The sequence below is a fragment of the Phasianus colchicus genome, chromosome 1, assembly GCF_987193195.1.
Source record: "Phasianus colchicus chromosome 1, bPhaCol1.hap1.1, whole genome shotgun sequence".
In the NCBI taxonomy this organism is placed as follows: Eukaryota; Metazoa; Chordata; class Aves; order Galliformes; family Phasianidae; genus Phasianus; species Phasianus colchicus.
Window position 1 is genome coordinate 134426946 of NC_143436.1, and position 20031 is coordinate 134446976.

Consider the following 20031-nt stretch of genomic DNA (forward strand, 5'->3'; position numbering starts at 1 on the left):
GTTACTGACATGTATAATAATTAATCCTGTATAAATTGAACATGTTTTTTTCCAAACTTAAGCACGGTTAATAAGCTTTGTTTTCAGTAATTGGCCTCAAAAATGTCTGATGGAGTTAAATAACGTGTTACATAGGAAACTGTAAAGTTGGATTATGACATTGCTAGCTAGGGCTGCCATGGTTCTTGCTACTAGGAATGTTAAAATGTAGTGGGGTTCAGAGTTTTAAATTGGCAGCAAAATCAATGGTTACATTTGTTGATTTATAGAATCAGAGAATCAGAATTGTTTGAGTTGGAAGGGACCTTTAAAGGTTATCTAGTCCAATTCCCTCACAATGAACAGGGACACCTACAGCTGGATCAGATTGCTCAGAGCTCTGTCCAGCCTGACTTCGGATGTCTCCAGGGATGGGGCATCCACCACCTCTCTGAGCAACCTGTGCCAGTGCCTCACCACCCTGACTGCAAAAAACTTCTTCCTTACATCCAATCTAACTCTCACTTCTTTTAGTTTGAAATTATTTCCCCCTTGTCCCACCACATCAGACCCTGCTGAAGAGTCTGGCCCTTCTTTCTTATAGCCCTCTTTTAGATACTGCAGACACTGCTGAACCTGAATTCATCCACATTTTCCTTGACTTTCCAAGCTCAAGCTGTTCAGCAAAAGCATAGGCTTGTGCATACTGTTAAACTCGTGATACGTTTATTGTTTGTTGTTGTTTGTTATTATTTCAGGTTTTAACCCAATGCCAATTACTTGGATTAGTCTCGGTAGCTCTTTCAGTTATGCTTTACCTCCATAAAAGCTCACCCTAAGACAGGACACTTGTCCAACATCAAATACTGAGGAATCACAAATCTGATTGAAATCAGCAGGAACAGATGCTTTTCCTAGTGCAGTGTCATTACTGGCAAGGTTACTGTTCTGCCTTGTGGCTGTGTTTCCAAGGCATGGCTGATCACACTTTGTAACCGCTCTGACATGGTGTGCTGGTGTGTAATATATTTATTAGGGTTTGATCTCCATCACTACTTTCCCTCTCTTTCTGGAACTTTAGCAAGCTACTTGAAATGTGGATCTGACTGATGAAAGGTAGAAAAGATAGAACACCTTGTGGCCTCTGCAGCCACAAAAAAAATCAGACTGAAGAATACAGCAGCCCTAACAGGAGTCTCATACAGTTGCAGGGTTCACTGGTGTGATCTAAACAGTAATTTCTATGGAGTGCCACGGGTAAAATAGGCAGCAAAATGTTGTATATTTATTGAACTTTTTTTTCTGTAGTAATAACTTAAGCAAGGAGAACATAAGCAAGCTGTAAGGTGTGTGTCTAAAACAGCTGATGTATAGGGAGGACTGTAGTAGCTATGGGAGTGGTGGGGGGAGCTTAGGGCAGATATCTGTACCACAATGAGACCTGCTGTGCTAGGGGCAAGTTCAGATCCACAAGCAGCAAATAAGACCTTTCTCATTTGAAAACTAATTCCACTTTTTATTGCAGGGAAGAAAAGTTTATCTCTTGATAAGTGCCTTGAAAACTGTTAAATCTTTTTATACGTTATACCATTAGATTTCCTTTGGAGTACGAGACAAAAAATGTAGACTGAGGTAAATAAGTCATTAGCTGAACCACAGAGCTTACCTTGAAGTGTTAAAACTTCTAGTCTGAGATGTCTTTTGAAAGGGAAAACAACTCTGTGGGGTTTATTTACATCAGTGAACTGAGCATGCTGCCAAGACTGGGCTACAGTAGCTATGAACTACATTTAATTATCACACCAATGTCAATTAAAATTGAATCCAATCATTCAAAATTAATTATATAGGCCATCAAATGAGTGCAGCCGTAATGCCAATGTAGCAAGATAAGTTAATTCTTAAAAAACAAATTAAAAATAGAAGAATTGCCAGTTTGGGAGTACACAGAGATGCCTGAAGGAGGGCTGAAGGACAACTTCAGTAACAGAAATGTGAGCAGAGAGAGGGATGGGCACAGGGAGGCATGGGAGTGAGATGGGGTCCCGTTTGCTCCCAAATGCATGTTAGACAGGTGATTTATACTAAGTGGAACAGCTTTCACAGGGACACCGAGTGCTTCAAATAACACAACTTGCTGTTTGGGGTGACTCTTGAGAGGTTGCAGATGTGATACCTAGCAGGAGGAGTTTTAACATTCGTTTCCCTTACCCCAGTGGCCCAGTACTTATCTAGGAACAGCATCACTCATGGGGAGACAAGAAACAATGTTCAGGAGTTCTAGGGGATGTAAGCCTAGAATGGTGATCCTAAAATGACAATCGTTGCTCTGCAAACCAAACTTAAGAGAGCAAGAACTGGAACTTTACATCACAGATCTTCCCAGCACACTCTCCTGGTCAAGGCCACAGTCAGGTGCCTTGGTGCCAGCAGTGGAGTGGCATGGCCATTAGGGTAGCACATAGTGTTTAAATCTTGTGTTACCACAAGTGGTTTTCTTAGTGTTTGAGGGTACCATCTTTGAGCACAGATCCTACGAACACCACTCTGCTCTCAGTGCCTGTACCGTTCCTTTATAAATACTGTGCATAGCCCAGATCAGCTGTGTTGAACACTGCTCCTCTTGCAGTGTGACAAAATACACAGTTATTGAATACAATCCTTTTTTTTTTTTTTTTTTTTTTGACAATTCAGAGCCTAACTTTTACCCTTGTTCAGCTTATTGTAGGGCACCAGATCCCATGTACATCCTAAAGCCTCTCTCAATAATCTTACAGAACCACAACTATTTCTTTTTTTAGCCTAAGGGACACCCCAGCCCTGCATTTCAAGGCATCAAACCATTTAGGCATGTTTTCTCAGCAACATCGTATTTATTTTAAGTTGCATCCCCAGAAAAGGAGGCTGCCATCTATACTCCCACTTACAATTCCCTCTAGACATTCTGTCCTTTTATTGTTGACATCACTGAACTAGTAGGTTTTCCCACTTTCCAAAAAGTGCCAGAGCTGTCAGCATGTGCTATGTTGCAACATCCTTATTTTCTTTTTTTTTCTTAATTTACATGCAGCTTCCTTAAGCACTAACTTCATTAAGGAAACAATGTCACTGAAAAGAGATTCTTTGATCCAGGCAATGCAAAGAGGGAAATTAGTTTGTTGTCCAGCACCACCACCATTAGCAGTGCATGAGCTTCATTCTATTGGATAACTCATGGCACTAAGCAGTGCCTGGAATTGTTGTCTAGCTATGTTCCTATTACAGAAGGGAGTGGGTTGCATCATTTTCTGCTATTCACTCAATGATGTGGTAGAGTTTACAATAGGGAAAAATTATTTGGGCTATGTGTTCTCTGAGCAGAAAGTAGGGAAGCATTGTTTGATGGCATCTATCTGTTTTATTATTAGGAAAGTCAGTGTGAGGTTAATGTTAAGGCACCAAACACAGACTTCAGTTTGTTCAATTCCCTCTTCCCCTCAGGAGAAAATTCTTTTCTTTGCTAGCATTTTGCAGCTGGATAAGTGACGTACATTATTTATTCCATGGTGAAAACAAAACTGATTTAAATAACATTTGTTAACAGCAGTGTGTTACTGAAGTTACTTCAGCACTGCCTTTCAGATCTGCAGCAAAGATTCATAGGCTGCAGCATCATCACTGTTATGTGCCAAAAACTCAGCAAAGGACTAGAACCTGTCAGGCACATAGAGCAGGCAGGAAATATTTAAAAACATTTTTCAATTAATGGCTTGGGTTATGGAAATGTATCCAACACACCTTCCAGAATTTGGTTTTGAAATTTTATTATGCATCATGAAGCTTTAATATAGTTTTTTTTATTGTCTTCTTCAATGTCATTCTCATATATATGACTATTTCATCACAGAGGACCTGGATTTTAATTTTGCAGCCTTCCTCACTCTTCCGTTCAATACAACCTTCTGTACTGTTGGCCAGGAATATATATGACAATTCTGTCAACAGAAAGAAAATTTTAATTGAGTGTGGTTAATTTTCCTGTCTCAGGGCTATTCACTCAACTATATCAACACCATATAATCTCTGGCTCCATAGGAGCTCATGAGAATCACACACCTGCAGCCATCTAAAATCTTTGAGGGCAGCAGTGGTAGACCAAGTTGGATTTACCAGATATTGCAAGGTATCTTTTCCTATTAACAGGTTGTGAGACCCAGACCCAGTGCTAAAACCTCTCCCCAGAGAGCTGAGCTTTGGAGATGGTGGTTGATAATCACTGTGCTGACTGCTCATTTCCTTCATAAGTTTCCTCTTTGAGGAATTGATTATTTACAGATGATAGCCAGTTTTTAAGTGTGTTGTCTAACAGCAAACCGTACTGTGGAGAAAAAAAAAAAAAAGAAGTCTGTCTTCTCCAGTTATATGGAGACAAGCATGCTAAAGAGATCTCAGCCTCTGTAGGGCTGAGGCAGAAAGTTACTGGGTTTGACCTAATACAAGGGATACATACAGTACTCCTCAGAACTTTACTCTCTGTGGATATTCTGAGAGACCTGGCTCATTACTGTGTTCTTTGTTGTTATTTGGCTTGAGTTATGCTTATTTTCTCTCATTTTTTTTTCCCCTTTCCTATTTGGCTTTAGAACAATTCCTTCTATATTTCAGGGCTGTCAGAGCCAGCAGAAAGTGCAGTGATTGCCATTTATTGACAAGAATCCTCAAGAGGCGTTACTCCAGAAGGGAATGGAGAGCTCACCTCACTGCATTTCCTACACACTACTGCTAGCTTTAAAGTACATCCAGACATAACTGCCACAGGGAATACCTGTGTGACACCAGAGCCACTGAGGATCCGGGTAAAAAACACTTCTGTCAAAGAGCAGAAAAAAAGTTAAGTCATACAGCTGCCAGGATTTAACATGTCAGGGATCCTATCTGTTCATTATCAACACCAATAAAATTCTCTATGAATCTCTCCTACCTGGAACAGAGCAAGAAAATTAATTGCCTTCATATTAAATGAGTCAACTTGCTTAACAAGAAAAATACAGGTATCTTCAATAATAATTGTAAGTGACAAAATTGGAGTACTTACTCATTTTGAAAGGCACTTGACTCAGATCCCTTGTGGGAGTAAGTGCTGCTCAATGAAGCAAAGGGAAGCAAAGTGTGGGTTTCAGCTCCTTGCTGCTTGCACCATGATGCATGCACACCCTGTAGTGCCCAGAGGCACGAGCTCCCAGTTGCCTATATGAACAGCTTCCCAAATGGATATTATCTATGTGTGACCTTAAGTTGAGAAGATATTGAGAAATATTACCCACTGAGGGTTGGTGGGTCATAAGGGACTGACGTAGATTAATGTCATCTGGTGCTTTTGTCTCTTCGGCTTGTAGTCTTAGAGTGTTGCTTGAAGAATCTTTGTAGGGTAGCAAAAATGGACTGAGATTGGTTCTGCCTGTAGCTAGCTGTTGGTGAGGCAAACATCCATTTTAAGGCAACATATTTGTATGTATTCTGTTCACGTATACTAAAGTTAATAGAAACTTAGAACCTGTGTATTTGTCAGAAATCTGGGATGCACGGTATACGATGGATACCTTACACTCTAGTAATTAGTGTAAGGTATCCATCATCACAGACTATGGCAATCTCTCTCTAAAGACAGAATTATAATTTACACATAACCACACTCAGAGAAAATTGAAGATACAAATTAAATCATTCACATTTAGGAGGAATAAATGAATGAGTGTCAGCTCTATGATTCAACTATTATAATCAGATTTATTTAACTGGTAATGCTAAGAACATATCAGCCTCTCCAGTACTTAGTTGGGACACTGTGAGAAATTTCTGGTAAGGCACAAGATAAGGAGTCAGGAGTGTGTAGTCGTGGACAAATGAAAGCTCAGGCACAGAAAGTGGAGTTATCCCACTGTTCTGCCTAAGCAGGACAGGACAGTGTTAAAATTAAGCCAAGTGTGAGTTCCAGATTTAAGATCTTTCCAAATGCCTTGGAACATGCCAATCTAAGTGAACCTTCAGCCCAGGACGGCACAATATAGCCCACTATTGCATTTTCATTTCCATACAGTACAGCATGGTAAGTATAAATTTCTTAATTTCTGAGGAATATTCACTTCTCTGGCTGCATGTAGCAGACATAAAATGATATTTAGCCAAGAAGTGATCCAAAAGAATGTAACAATTCAGATTCCTAGCCTAGATCCTAGCTTCTCCACTTGTACTACTCCTTTATAGTTAAGCTCTTGGTTATCTTTTTGTCCTTAATCTCTGGCTGTATGAGGAACATTTTTACTGACCTTCTTTAAACATTTTCTTGTTGACCTACTGCACTTTAAGACCATGGCATTATATCTGCAAAGTACAGCAATCCAATCACAAACAGAAGAAAAATACTTATTCTGCACTTGTTTGACATTCTGACAACCAAATCCACACCTGTACAAGACCTCTGTTTTACAAAGCTTGAGCCTTGCTCAGCTAGGAACAAAAACAAGAGAAGCTCCTACTGTTTGGACTGCTTGTCTGTACTGGAAATGAAGTGTACGTTGACTAAATTCACAGTCAACACAGCCTCATACTCGCATAAATGAGCAATGTCATATTTGATACAGGACGAGAACTGGGAGATGCCTGCAGGCTTTGTGGCAAGTTTGCCTAGTAAGTACCCTGCAACTTCTGCAGCATTTTATCATCTTTCCAACAGGTCCATGGTTTGGCTTTCCACTGAGCAGTGTCAAGCTGCAGAGGGTGCAAGGCACAAAGAAGCAACAGCAGCCAGTTTTAATACACTTAGGAGCTGCACATTGGTGACGTTTAATGGATCATGCCCTTGCTGCGTGCAGAACTGCTGATATCACCACAGAGATCATTTGCAAAAAAGAAAGACAGTCTTCATCCTTATGCCTGTTGAAGCCAAATTATCTTTTTATTCTTCATTTATCTACCACAGCATGCTTTAATGGAAAATTAATGTTACTGCTACTAAATATACACCAACTCTTCTGACTCACCACAAAGATTCTCTTGTTTCCCATTGACACTCCCCCAAAGCTTCATTTTAACTTGCTCACGTATAACTGTGGGAGCTGAAACTCTTAACCTATCTCTTAGCATGCAGGAAGTGCAGGACCCTATTCATTGAAAGGGTGGCTCATTAATCTGCCTTGGTGCTGATGAACCCATTGGCAGAGCTGCACCTGATCTAGCACCTGTGAAATGAAATGTACAGCAGCAGCAGAAAGTTCTGATTTAAGGAAGGATAATGGGTTCATAATGTGACACATTCAACTATTTGAATTGTTGCTTTTAAACACTTTTCCCAGTTCTTCCCTCACACTGCAGTGTGGCAGATAAAATCCTATTTTCAGTTTGATAGCAAGTCCTGATTTATTTTTTTAAAATTGAACACATATGACTTAATTTTAATCTGATCTTTATGTATAAGCCTCACTTGAAGCAAGTGAGTAATTCCACAGGCTTCACAGGACCAACATTTGCTGAAGGGTACATTTAGGATATTCACATGGAAAGGGTGAAATAAAGCAGTGGGTGCTGCGTTGTGCTCAAAAAGGAAGAAGGAAAGGTGCAGGCAGCACCCCGTATTTTTCTTCAAAGAGAGGTATCACAGAATCACAGAATTGCCAGGGTTGGAAGGGACCTCAAGGATCATGAATCTCCAGCCCCCCTGCCACATACTCAACATGGTCACACAGACCTTCCTCTATGATATAGCAATCACTTCACTCGCCTGAAAACTGACATGGTTAAGTAGTTGGAAGGGGTTATTACTGAACAGGCTGTGTGGGATGGAAGCAGGATTTAGGCAGATAATTAGTAGCCTGAAGGAAAAAGGAGTAGACTGGATCTTCCTTATCAGACGGGAAAAGTCAGAGAACCACAGAATCAGAAAATCATAGAAACATAAAATGACTTACGTTGGAAGGGACCTCAAAGCCCACCCAGCCCCACCCCCTGCCATGGGCAGGGCTGCCCCCCACCAGCTCAGGCTGCCCAGGGCCCCATCCAACCTGGCCTTGAGTGCCTCCAGGGATGGGGCACCACAGCTTCTCTAGGCAGATGTGCCAGCACCTCACCGCTCTCTGAGTTAAATATTTTCTCCTAACATCTAGCCTAAATCTGCCCTCTTTTAGTTTAAAGCCATTCCCCCTTGTCCTATCAAGTACTGGAAGGACGCATTGAGCCACCTCTTCTCCAGGCTGAACAACCCCTGCTACTGTTCTTCATAGGAGAAGTTTGAAGAGGAAAGGCTGAAGGAGTTGGGTATGGCCCGTTATACTTAATAATTAGTAGCAAATTAGTAGCTGTGTAATTGTATTCTGCTCTAAAATGTAGTAACTAATTAGTGTTTGAAGGAATTAGTATTTAGTACACAGACAGCAACTAACACTGAATGGATGTGTTAGATGCCTGTCCCTGCACTATGGGAGCGCTCTGGGTGCAAACTGTGCACTAAGTGTGGCAACACAAACATCGTGTGGTCTGAAAGAGACAAGAGGGTCCCTTCAGTCCCAAAGTGGCAAGGCTTGGGCAAACCACAGTTACTGTCGAAAAGCGAGGTGGATTTATTTCTTGCATCTTCTCACTAATCAAATCCCTATTGCTATGTTACAGTGGGGTACGGGGAATTGATGCATTCGTTGTAGCAAACTGGAAGTTTCCAATAAATAAATAAATAAATTAAATTAAATAAATAAAGGTTAGGAAGGCTCGTCCTGTCTTGGTCCCTTTGGCGGGGGCGGGGGCCCGGCAGAGCGGGGCCGTGGCCGTGGCCGGTGCCGCCCCTGTCTCGGCGCGGCCCCATAAAGCCGCCGCCCGCCGCCGCCCTTCGTCGCCCGCCATGCCCCTGCCGCCGCCCGCACTGCCCTGGCTGCTGGCCGCCTGCTGCCTCTGCGCCCTGCCGCGGGGCTCCGGTAGGTGCGGGGCTCGAAGGGTAAGGGGGCTGCCCTCGGGGCCCCGCTGAACCAGCCCCCGCGTGTCCCTCTCCGCAGGCTTCCCGCAGCCCCTCTCTCGCTACAGGGACGGCGCGGAGCTGCCCAAGAGCCAGGTAGGGCGCTCATGCCGGGGGTTGGGTGCGGGCTCGGGGAATTGGGCTGCTGGTGATGGGGACAGCCCCACCGCTAACGTCCGCTCTGTACTTTCTAAGCAACTGGCGCTGTGCTTCAGTCAATGGATGGAGCTGTCCAACCAGCCCCAGGTAAGCTGCCTTTGGGCTCAGTGTTTTCATACGATCAGAAGTTATATGGAAACTTCAAACTGTTCTGTTGTGCGTGGTGGTTTTTTTCTTTTTCTTTTTCCCCTCGTATCGTTCAGTTTTGTTAAACAAAACTGGTGGGAAATAGTTCCCAAGGATGGTTATTTGTCTTGCGCTTTATTTCCTTTGTTGTGATTATTTCTTGTCTGAGATGTGATCACGTACATAAGCGAACCCTTGTCCTGTGAGTATGGGACCCCCATGTGAATCCCATCTTTGCTCTCTCCTTCTCCTCGGGAGTCCTGAGATAAAACCCACCAGAGCAGCTCTTGTATCTGATGTAGCAGAGTTACCCTCTGGCCCTTCATCATCTGTCCTGCAGGCGTACAACTGGACCAGACTGATTTTTAGCATCTTATAGGATAAAATTATCTCTGTTGAACATACTGGGCTCTGTGGTCAAACCTACACCAAACAACTTCTCTTGAAATGCCTATAGATGAAAATGAATGTAGATAAAACATGCAAATAAAAACAAATCCCAACCCAGCTAATTCTGGAACACTTGGCATAGGAAAGAGCATCTTAAATGTAAGTGATTCATTTTAGTCTGTTTATAGCAAGAGGCTCTACTGACAACAAAAGTCTTTCTATATGCTCCTTACTACAAAATACTTGTTTTTATATCATACAACATCAGTAAGCCTCACCCTGCTCTGAGTGGTTTTATTGGAACCACATACATAAAACTTAAATTGTGCTGGGATTTGGGTGAAGCCTGTAAAACTGTTCTCTATAAGACCCTGTACATGGTGTCCTATCAGTAAGTGTATTACAGAACTGTTTGGTTTTGCAGATCTCCAGCACTGTTTTGGATCTTTGTTATTCCATATTCAACAGCATGCAAACAAATGAGGTAAGGTGCAATTGCTGCTTTTACTAAAAGCATCCCCTCTTTAGACCTTTCTCCAAGTGATAACATATAATCTAACATTGTCCTAGTTTGGGAGATGCAAGAAAGTACCAGTGAAAGAATATTTTTTCTCAATAGTGCTTTCATGTAATTCTTAATGCTATTACATTAGAAATCAAGTTGTTTTTATTGAATCAGAGCTAAACATCCACTTACAAATGAGGTTAGTATTTTAAACTGGCCCCACTTTTGGATGATAGAGGGTTAAATATACTAAGAAATTATACAGCATTGGTTCAACAGCATGCCTAAGATCATGCTGAACATGAAGCATATGAACTGTTTTGTTAATTTTTAATATTTTATTGGAGCTTGTTTGTTTTTTTTTTCTTTCTGATTCAGATCCAAAAACTTAAGCTGAGAAGTTGCTGAGTGTATATATAAAGTATACACTGAGCTATACTGAGTATAGCTCTTCCTCAGTGGTGCGGTCGTATTAGGACCTAGCTCAATATCAATTCTGCTTTAAAATGCTTTTTATTATCAACAGTTTGCCTTTCTCATAAAATTCATACTGCCCTTAGGTATGTTAAAGCTATTTCACTTGTGGAGTTTGCGTCCTCTGTTTTATTAAATCACGAATAGAGCCTTCAAGACAGCAATAGAAAGTATTTTGACAGATATTTCAACAACTCTTCTTGCCAGTGTCTTTGCTTTATTATAATTCCAAGCATGTTTTCCTAAAGCAGCTGTAACACTCTAGAATACTGAAGTTTATTATATAAAAATTCTAGCGTTTCTCTATTGACTTTGTGCTTCTATAGCTTAGCTAATGAGGATACATCCAGAACCAGCCAATAGCCATTCCTGGTTACTACTTTAATAAGTAACCTTACCAAAAAATCACTCTGTAAGTCCTCAAGGCTTGGAGCTGGATTTTACACAGTGTCTTTTCAAGAGTTACAGCAAACACTTGCAGTGTATCTACAATAGGATTTCTAGGTGTTGTCTGACAAAGCAAAGTGTGAGATATGGAAGAACTATACCTATTGAGAGAACTAGTGGACTATTTAGTTTCAGTGTCTAATCTTCAAACAAATCTTGTAGATAGCAGTCTCAAAGGAATCAATAGGAAATAATATCTTAACAGTATTTGAAAATCCCTTCCTAAAATCAAGCCAATGCACAGTTTTTAGCAGCTCACCTGTTGCCATGCTTCTTCCATATAATTAAATCCTACTAGCTAAGACATCTGAAAGTGAGTCTAATTTATGTGCTGGTGTTTGTCTCCTCTTGATGTCCAATAATCATCTCACAACAACTAGTGTCCACCGTATCTTTGTAGTCTCCCCATTTTAAAGCATCTTGATTGAACATGCACTTTTTTCTTCTGCACTGTTTCGTACTGAGTTGGCATTAATGGGACCTGTTCTGTAGATCATTTCCGCAGGGCTTGAACAAGAACAGTTTAACAAGGTGAAATCCTCATCACATTGCCTGAATCCCAATTCCTTATTCCTTCTTGCATATTTTCTTTTAAAATTCTTCCTCCCCAGATTCCCGCCGACATACTTTACCTGTGCTCTCCTCCCGTCTTCATACTTTGCTCCTCTTGGGCAACTCAGTCCATTCACTGGCATAGCAGTGACTCTGGCTTGGAGCTATTCTGTTCCCAGCCAGCCAGATGCGTGGTTGTGGGCAGATGTGCTGCAGGCAGGACGGCTCTCAAACCTTGCAAGTGTACTGGACAGCAGGTTCAGGGTTTTGTGAGACACCTGGCTGTCTCTGTTCCCGTGAATTGTGGGGAAAGTTTCTATTCCTGATGTAGAAAAATGAGCAATTTTATCAAGAGTAAGAGGGGTGTGCTGGAAGGCATCAGCAATAATGACGGGGTTGAAATATAAGAACAATTTTCAAGCTGGAGAGCAGCCACATTTAAAGAGGGGAACAGCTATCAGGGACCATTTAAGCCGGAGGCATGGACTGCTATGCTTTGTGCCCATTTGATCTCTGCTTCTCTCCCCAGAAATAAGAGCATGTTGAACAGTGGGGTTGGTTAAAGTGGAATTTTAAATAAGTCTTCAAGAAGATCCATTTGCTGCTGTTGTTCTTGTAGCTGTCTTCTGTGTGTACTTTTCTCAGAGTGGAAAACCTAATCGGTGACAGAGGATTACTACAACAAACAACAACAAAAAATGATGGCATCTTGATTAATTTACACTGTTGACTTGCAGGAATCACAGATTGCTGCTGCAGAGTTTACAAAGAAGGTATGTAAATGTGATGGCAAGTGAGTAGGAGTATATAAGTGATTTGTAAGTTATATAAGTGATGTTTTTTAATGATTGGGAAGAGCTGAGCAGACTCTGCTTCTGCAAAGCAATGTACCATGTGTAAAGCTTCTTTTATACATCTTCTCAAGCCTGTGAATCTTTAATTACGGTAACTTAGTATATTTACACAAGACAGAATGGATTGTTGTAGACAGTGCCCTTTGGGTATTAATTTTTAATCAGCAGTCCAGATGAATGGGCATTGGAGACTTTCACCATCTCATTATTTGCATGCTGCTGAAAGAGGCCCTGAATTATTGATAGGCTGATGGAATGACACCGAAACTTGTCAACAGATCTATGGAACTGAGTTTAAAATATTTTGTTAATGGTTTGTGTTTTATTTTATAGGATAGTCATGGGACTCTGGGACGGCCTTTTTTCCTTTTCAGGGTATTTGAATTTCTTACAGATTCTGTGTGACAGACAATGTTATATCCATATACCATCACCTGCTTATCTTCGCAAATTCTCACCACACTTGTTTTGGTTGACATCAAATCTGCCTCTGTTTGAAAGCTGAAAAAGTCATTTGCTTAAAAAACTCTGGTTCAGCTAAAAGACCACAAGATAATGAGATCTGGAGTGGTAATGGATTAAACTTTTTTTAGTGTAAGATGTGACTGCGGATGTCTCAAGTCACCTCCTCTAAAGACAGAAGTAGTATGTGGCTTGTATGTCAGAGATGGCCAAGGTGCCCTCATACTAAATCCCCCAGATGAAGCATATGCATGAGCTGATTGTCCACATAGCCTGGAAGGTCTGGCCAGTAGGCAATGGCATGCTGCATGACAGAGTGAAAAGCCAAAGCAATCATCATTTCCCTCATTTTTTTTCATCCATTGGCTTAAACTATGGCATGGTCTAGTTCAGAATACTCAGGTCTATGATTATATGATTAACCTTATAAGGTTAACACCAAGCTAGTTTTTAGGAATGTTTTCAACATATCAGAAAAGAAATCTTCTAAAAAGGTTTTGGCATGTAACTATTGTGCCAACTCAGAGTCTAGCCAGGTACTTTCAGGGCTGGTGTTGTATGTTCTTTGTTAGGCATCTACTTAGTCCCTCAATGAGCTGGGGCCAACATCTTTAGAATAATTGAAGTCAGACTGCTTAGCTGTTTGGACAGAGGCTGAACAAAATTTCCTGGGTTCAAAGTCAAAACCCACCCTACATGGCTCCCTCTGATACTTAACATGTCTCTTTAAAAGAAATCTTAGTGCAGCCTTAACAGGGGATGTATTTTGCTGTGTTTATACATCTGACATCTAATATTCTCTATATACCCTTTCATTACTTTATTTTTCAGCCTCGAAATGGAAGAACTATTGAAGGCGCTGGTGAGTAGACCATCCAAAAGCAACCAGAACTTGTTCCATATTTCAATAATGAAGAAGTTACTGAGGAGTTGTATGAACCTAGTACAAACCTAGATACCCATGTGGATGTTTCATATGGTCACTGAAAGCCATTGGGACAGAAATTCTTTCTTGCTCAAAGTGTTATGGTGTATGCTCTTGACAAAAGGATTTTCTTTGAGGTTCATTCGGGAGGAGTTTTCACCCTCTGTAAAATGATAGAAATGATACAGAAATGACAACGTTTTTTTTTCTAGCGGGTGTAAGTTGTACTTGGAGCACAAAAGCTAGCAGGTCCTTCCCTATGATAAATGTGGACTCACCTTTGCTCCCAGTGACCTTCAGTCACCTAGTTCCATGTGAGAACCCACTAATACAGATCTCTGCATGCAGATCGGAGTAATCTTTACATCATATTTAGGTCTTCTTGAAGTAAACCTGAGAAGAAAGAGCAAGAATGGGGATGTAAGGAAGGAAGACAGTAAGATCTAGTAGTATCATGTAGCTCTTCCTTATCCATCTTTGAAAGGGTATATTAAATGTCTCAGTGAGCTTTAATGGAAAACGCACAAAATAATCAGTGTATATACATTTCCTCCTTCAAACTCTCTTCTTCCAATCTTTTATCCCATAATAATAATAATAAAAAAATCATTCTGTTTGCAACTTAAGAATCACATCCAAGTGTTGACAGGAAAGGTTATTTATCTTGGCGTGACAGGTCAGACAAGTAGCAAAGAAATACTGCAAAGAATGCTTTTACTGTATTTTCAAGATGAACTCAGAAAGAAGGGAGACAATGACTGGAAGAGTGTTATGGAGCAGCATAACAGTGTGCTCACTCTGCTCTTACGCACAGTTCAGTGCCCTAAGTTAGCTGGGCTGCAAGATCAGCACTGTGCCTCCACCCTTCTGAAAGGTCAGTGGAGTTGGGACATGTTGGAGAGAGCAGAACTGCATGAGGAGGGAGGATTCATGTTTGAATGCACCTAACAGATCTGGGTACTTAATCCCATATTTCAGACTTTCACCTATTTTAATCTCAAAGTACAGGAATTTCAGGTGGTTTCATTTCTAACTTTAAGAAGGACTAAACATACATAACTGAATACTAAATCATATACAGATCAACATCTCAAAATATGACATTGCATTAATTTATTTCAGAATACCATGGAATATGAAGTCTGTGGATCGACTTACCAGCTCAATAACTTGGTTTATACAAAAACAAGAGACTTCTTGTTGCACTGTCTATTACGTGACTGACTTGTCTGGAATTTACTGTTCTATATAATAAATTTGCAATCATGAATTCTTCTTGTTGTCCTTTTCTATTGTAGCAGGCACTAAATCTCACTGGGCTATAACATAACATTGTCTGGTTCTGACTTTATTCAAAATTATTTGAATAGAGATAATTTTCAAATACTTTCAATGGTGCATTTTATATTTATTATATCTTCTTTACTAGGGTCATGTAGGTAACTTTACTCTTTTGACAAATTAACGTACTTTCCAATCACTTAAGAAGATACATCCCATGATAAGAAATAAAAGTTATCATAGATGTTTTAATGGGATAATTCTTAATTTGAATAATTAAAGGATTGAGTGTGATAAACAATGAATCCAAAGCATTTTCAAAGAAGAGGAACATGTATTGCTGTTCACAGAAGTGCTGTGGAGTCAGATGAGAACATTTTTTTCAACCTTGCCTTGCTGGCTATCATAAAGCACAAATAAGTCACTCATGAGAGATATCCTAAATATCTGCCCTTTTTACTGAAATCACGAATATCAATCAATGATGCAGCCAATTGTTTTTGCAGTATAAAGAGTGGGTAGTTTGTTTTGGAAAGTTATAATAGTTATGGGCAGAAATCTTTAAGTACTGAAGTGGTTACTTCCCTGGGAAAGGGGCATAATACAGCCACGGTGAGAAGTATGAGGCCTATTTGATGAAAATACATCAGCTTTGGATTCGCCAGTAAAAAGTGACCCACAGCAGTGGTCTCTTCAAACGCTTCCTTACCTTAGATTCATAGAATCATCTGAGTTGGAAGAGACCTTAAAAGGCCATCTGGTCCAACACCCCTGCAATGAACAGGGACACCTACAGGTAGATCAAGGTGCTCAGAACCGCATCCAGCCTGACCTTGGATATCTACAAGGATGGGACATCCACCGCATTTCTGGGCAACTTGTTCCTGTACTTTACTAACCTTATCATAAAAAACTCTTTGCTTGTATCCAATCTAAATCTCTCATTTTCATTTGAAACCATTTCCCCTTGTCCTGTCATGAGAGGCCCCACTAAAGCATCCGTTCCCTTCTTTCTTAGCCTGCCTTCCCCTCCTGGAGTACTCAGCCTTGGTACTGCAGCATGGTACCATCTCAGTTTTGCTGGCACAGGTGTCTGTGAATGGGATTTGGGAACTCCTCTGTCTTTGGAAACAAACTCTGAGAAATTTGTGGTCGGATTTTGGCCAGTAGATAAAGTGATGATTTATTTGGCTACTGTTAAGACGTCATCTAGGTGAGCGCGTCCAGTTGTGGCCCTCCATGCCACAGAACTCATGGACTAGTGGGAGGGAGCTCACGGAGATCTTCCCTAACCTGTTGGGGCTGGAGCACTTGACCTGTGAGTAGATGCAAGGGCAGCTGGGCTGAGCTAGCCTAGAAAAGGGGTGGCTTCAGGGTTGCCTAACAATCAGGATGTCTGAAAGGAGGCTGCCAGGGGCAGAAATGGCCTCTTTGGACCTTGATGGCACACTGTTGCATTGGCAAACCTTGCTGGAAGCTGTTAGCTCATAGAAAGGCTACCAAAGGGATGCTGGCTTCTCAGGCAGCTCGGGTGCACTCCAGGAGAAAGCTAAACCTGCTGCAAGTGGTGAGGATGCATTATAGTGATGAATATAAGGTAATACTAAAACAGAGTGGCCTGTTTCACATCAGAGGCCAAAAAGTGCTAACTCTTGCTCAGTTCTGCACAAGTACTGTACTACAACTCATGCTGTGCCCTCACCATCAGCAGTGACTTCCTCCACACACAGCAGGTTTCCAGAATAACATCTGTTTAGGCCTTAAAACTGGCTAACTAGAAGTGGTAAATACACAGTAATTTGCAAGTAATTAGCTCAGATTCCTCAGCCATATTTCTATAGCAACTATGGCTCCTCTGTAAAATGTATAGGAGAGCTCTTGTTTGCCTCTTGGTGGAAACCTCTCCTCCCCAGACCAACTGGAACTGGAGTAAGGGTCATCCATGTGGACCAAAACCTGAGTTGGACTGTACGTCACAAAAATCCTGGCTTTGAGCACCATTATGGTTGGATTAGATGATCTCAGTGGCCTTTTCCAACCTTAAAGATTCTATGATTGTTAATGATTCTATGATACCTGGCCTGAAACTCTTTTAGAACATCCCACCATAAAATCCGTAGCAGAAATCTGAGTCTAGATGGGTAACAGCAACAATTAGAAGGACTGAAAAATTTCTGTGAAAAAAAGGAATGAAAGCCTGAGTTCCTGAGTTCAGCAAGGGAAAGGACAAATGAAAAGGGACGTGACAGGGTATATAAAGAGCATGTTTAGAAGAGTAAACCCAGCACTTATCCATCTTCTTGTAATGAAAAGGGACAACGGGGGAAATTCAATTACACTGAGAAGCAGTACATTTAAGCTGCAAAGGGGAATTGTTTTCTAACACTTAATCAACTCCTGAAACTCGTTGCCGTAGCTCAGAGTGAGTGATTTGAGACAGCTCTGCCTGCTCTCTGGGAGGACACGGTGAGGACAGTGCAACTTCATGCTGTATAATTTACCTTGAGAATCCAGGCTGGCCCAGAACCTCCTGTGTTAAAAGCCTGGGCTGCTGGGGCTTGGAAGCAGCTGCCTGTCCCTCGTGCTCCAGTTCTGCACTCTATGTGGGAGGTCAAATGCACTGTGTGGGTGTTTGGTGTTTCCCATAGCTGTGGGTCAGACAGGGCTCACATGCATCAGCTCCTTCTGCTAGCAAAGGCACTAGCCCATTAGCATAGGATAAACACTTTGCTGAACCCAGGCTGCAAACAAGTTGTGGCAGAATTGATGCAACACATAGTATTTTTTTTTCTTCCTGAAGCTTCTTTGCTAAAAACATAACGAGTGGTGTTTTGCAGGTCTGACAGCACTTGGTTGCAAGCTGGTTCCCACCAGAAACAGCACATTTACTAATTCTCCAGGCTGGGAGGAACTGCAAGCACTGGCAGACAGAGCCAGCATTCAGGATGGACTTAGCAAAGCTACATCAGTGGAGAAAGTGTACAGCTCATTGAGGCTAAGAGTACATAAGAATAATTGGTTGCAGCTCTGCAACCAGAAACAGGGATAGAATCACAGAACCTTAGGATTGTTTGAGCTGGAAGGGATCCTTAAAGGCCATCCAGTCCAACTCCCCTGCGATGAACAGGGACACCTGCAACTGGATCAGGGTGCTCAGAGCCCCATCCAGCCTCACCTTGGATGTCTCCAGGGACCCCATCCACCACCTCTCTGGACAGCATGTGCCAGTGCCTCACCACCCTTACTGTACTAAACTCTTTTCTTATATCCAGTCTAAATCTCCCCTCTTTTAGTGTGAAACCATTTCCCCTTGTCAGTTACTCCTTGGGTAGGTTACTGCAATCAATCAGATATGATAGTCTTGGGGAGAGCACAAAAATATGATGTGGAGTGAATAAGGAGCTGTAAAGACTGACAAAGAAGATGCCACACTACTAGTATGGAAGCTTACAGAGTACCATTGGAAGAGGAAGAGGGAGAGGTGACAGAGGAAGGACCAGCTGGGAGGAAAGACAAACATTAAGGGAAGTTAGGGCCCTGAATGAGGTGGGGTTGGTTGCATGAGGGAAATGATAAAATGCTTCATTTTAAGCTTATTACTCCTGGCAGTATCTGTGTGTGCACGGATACTGCAGGAACAGTAAGCTTAAAATGAAGTAGGATATGAAGAAGGATTGACATTATGTTTGACAATCAGAAGAATGAAGCACTGGTTGACAGGCAGAGTGATATTTTCTTGGTCACATAAGTTCTCCAGGTGGACTGAAACCTAACTTGGACAGTATGTCACAGATGCCCATTTTCTCTCCTCAGTGTTTTGTCATGGTGCAATGCTTGTTACTGATCATGTTTCATTTAATGAAAGATTAGTGTTTTATCTTGTGCCACTAGCAACTTTGACAAGTGGCACCTCGCTCCCCAAGCTGCATGTACCCAGCCTGGGAAGGGCACTGCCTTTGCTTCTGGGATGCTTGTGAAGAGCAAGAGAAGACATCTCAGTGTGGAAAAGGAAGCATATGGATTATAGGAAAAAAATGAAAAGATCATTTATTATCTGCAAAGCCAGATTGCACGCTGGAGTCCTTTGAAATCAGAGTGACAGGATTCAAATAAATGACGATGAGGAGAAACAAAAGGCCAGTGAAATAACTTTCATGTATGTGTGACATAAAATACTATATAGGAACATATAACTGATGAGGTTCAACATGGCAAAGTGCAGAGTTTTGCACTTGGGCCGGAGGAATCCCAGGCATCCCTACAGGCTGGAAGGAGCGGTCCTTGAGAGCAGCCCTGTAGAGAAGGACCTGGGGGTCTTGGTAGACGAAAAACTTAATATGAGCCAGCAGTGTGCCCTTGCGGCTCGGAAGGCAAGTGGTATCCAGGGCTCCATCAAAAGAGGAGTGGCCAGCAGGGACAGGGAGGTGATTGTTCCCCTCTGCTCTGCTCTTGTGAGGCTCCGTCTGGAATGCTGTGTCCAGGTCTGGAGCCGCCAGTACAAGAAAGACAGGGAGCTGTTGGAGAGGGTCCAGAGGAGGGCCACGAAGATGATCAGGGGACTGGAGCACCTCCCCTATGAAGACAGGCTGAGGGAGCTGGGCTTGTTCATCCTGGAGAAAAGAAGGCTGCGGGGTGACCTCATTGCAGCCTTTCAGTACCTAAAGGGAGCCTACAGAGGGGAGGGGAATCAAGTCTTTGAAAGGGTAGATAACTGCAGGACGAGGGGAAATGGTTTTAAGTTGAGGGAGGGGAGATTTAGGTTGGACGTCGGGGAAATTCTTTACAGAGAGAGTGGTGAGGTACTGGAACAGGCTGTGTTCCAGCCTCCAGCCTCCAACCAGAGAGGTTGTGGATGCCTGTCCATCCCTGGAGGTGTTCAAGGCCAGATTGGATGGGGCCC

At 41.9% G+C, this 20031-nt stretch overlaps 1 protein-coding gene and 1 long non-coding RNA gene across 2 annotated transcripts in view; one reads left to right on the top strand and one right to left on the bottom strand.

The window, feature by feature from the left end:
* Nucleotides 1-8778: 8778 nt before the first annotated feature.
* NMS (neuromedin S) lies at nt 8779-12413 on the top strand. Its single transcript, XM_031605142.2, has 5 exons — nt 8779-8918; nt 8997-9052; nt 9152-9202; nt 10056-10115; nt 12347-12413. Exons 1-5 carry the CDS (start codon nt 8846-8848, stop codon nt 12404-12406), a joined length of 300 nt encoding a protein of 99 aa, XP_031461002.2. The 5' UTR covers nt 8779-8845; the 3' UTR covers nt 12407-12413.
* Nucleotides 12414-13738: 1325 nt separating this feature from the next.
* LOC116236539 (uncharacterized) overlaps nt 13739-20031 on the bottom strand; it is a 46528-nt gene continuing 40235 nt past the window's right edge. Inside the window, exons 4-5 of the long non-coding RNA XR_016460574.1 lie at nt 14129-14243; nt 13739-14013 (exon numbers count right to left, since the gene is read on the bottom strand). This is a non-coding gene — a long non-coding RNA (uncharacterized LOC116236539). The remainder of the gene's footprint in view (nt 14014-14128; nt 14244-20031) is intronic.

Excerpts from the sequence above, each read along its gene's own strand:
- NMS (XM_031605142.2), top strand. The coding sequence starts at position 8,846 with ATGCCCCTGCCGCCGCCCGCACTGCCCTGGCTGCTGGCCGCCTGCTGC. Across the intron at positions 9,203-10,055 it reads AGCTGTCCAACCAGCCCCAG|ATCTCCAGCACTGTTTTGGA; the intron begins GTAAGCTGCCTT and ends TTGGTTTTGCAG. Across the intron at positions 10,116-12,346 it reads ACAGCATGCAAACAAATGAG|GAATCACAGATTGCTGCTGC; the intron begins GTAAGGTGCAAT and ends GTTGACTTGCAG.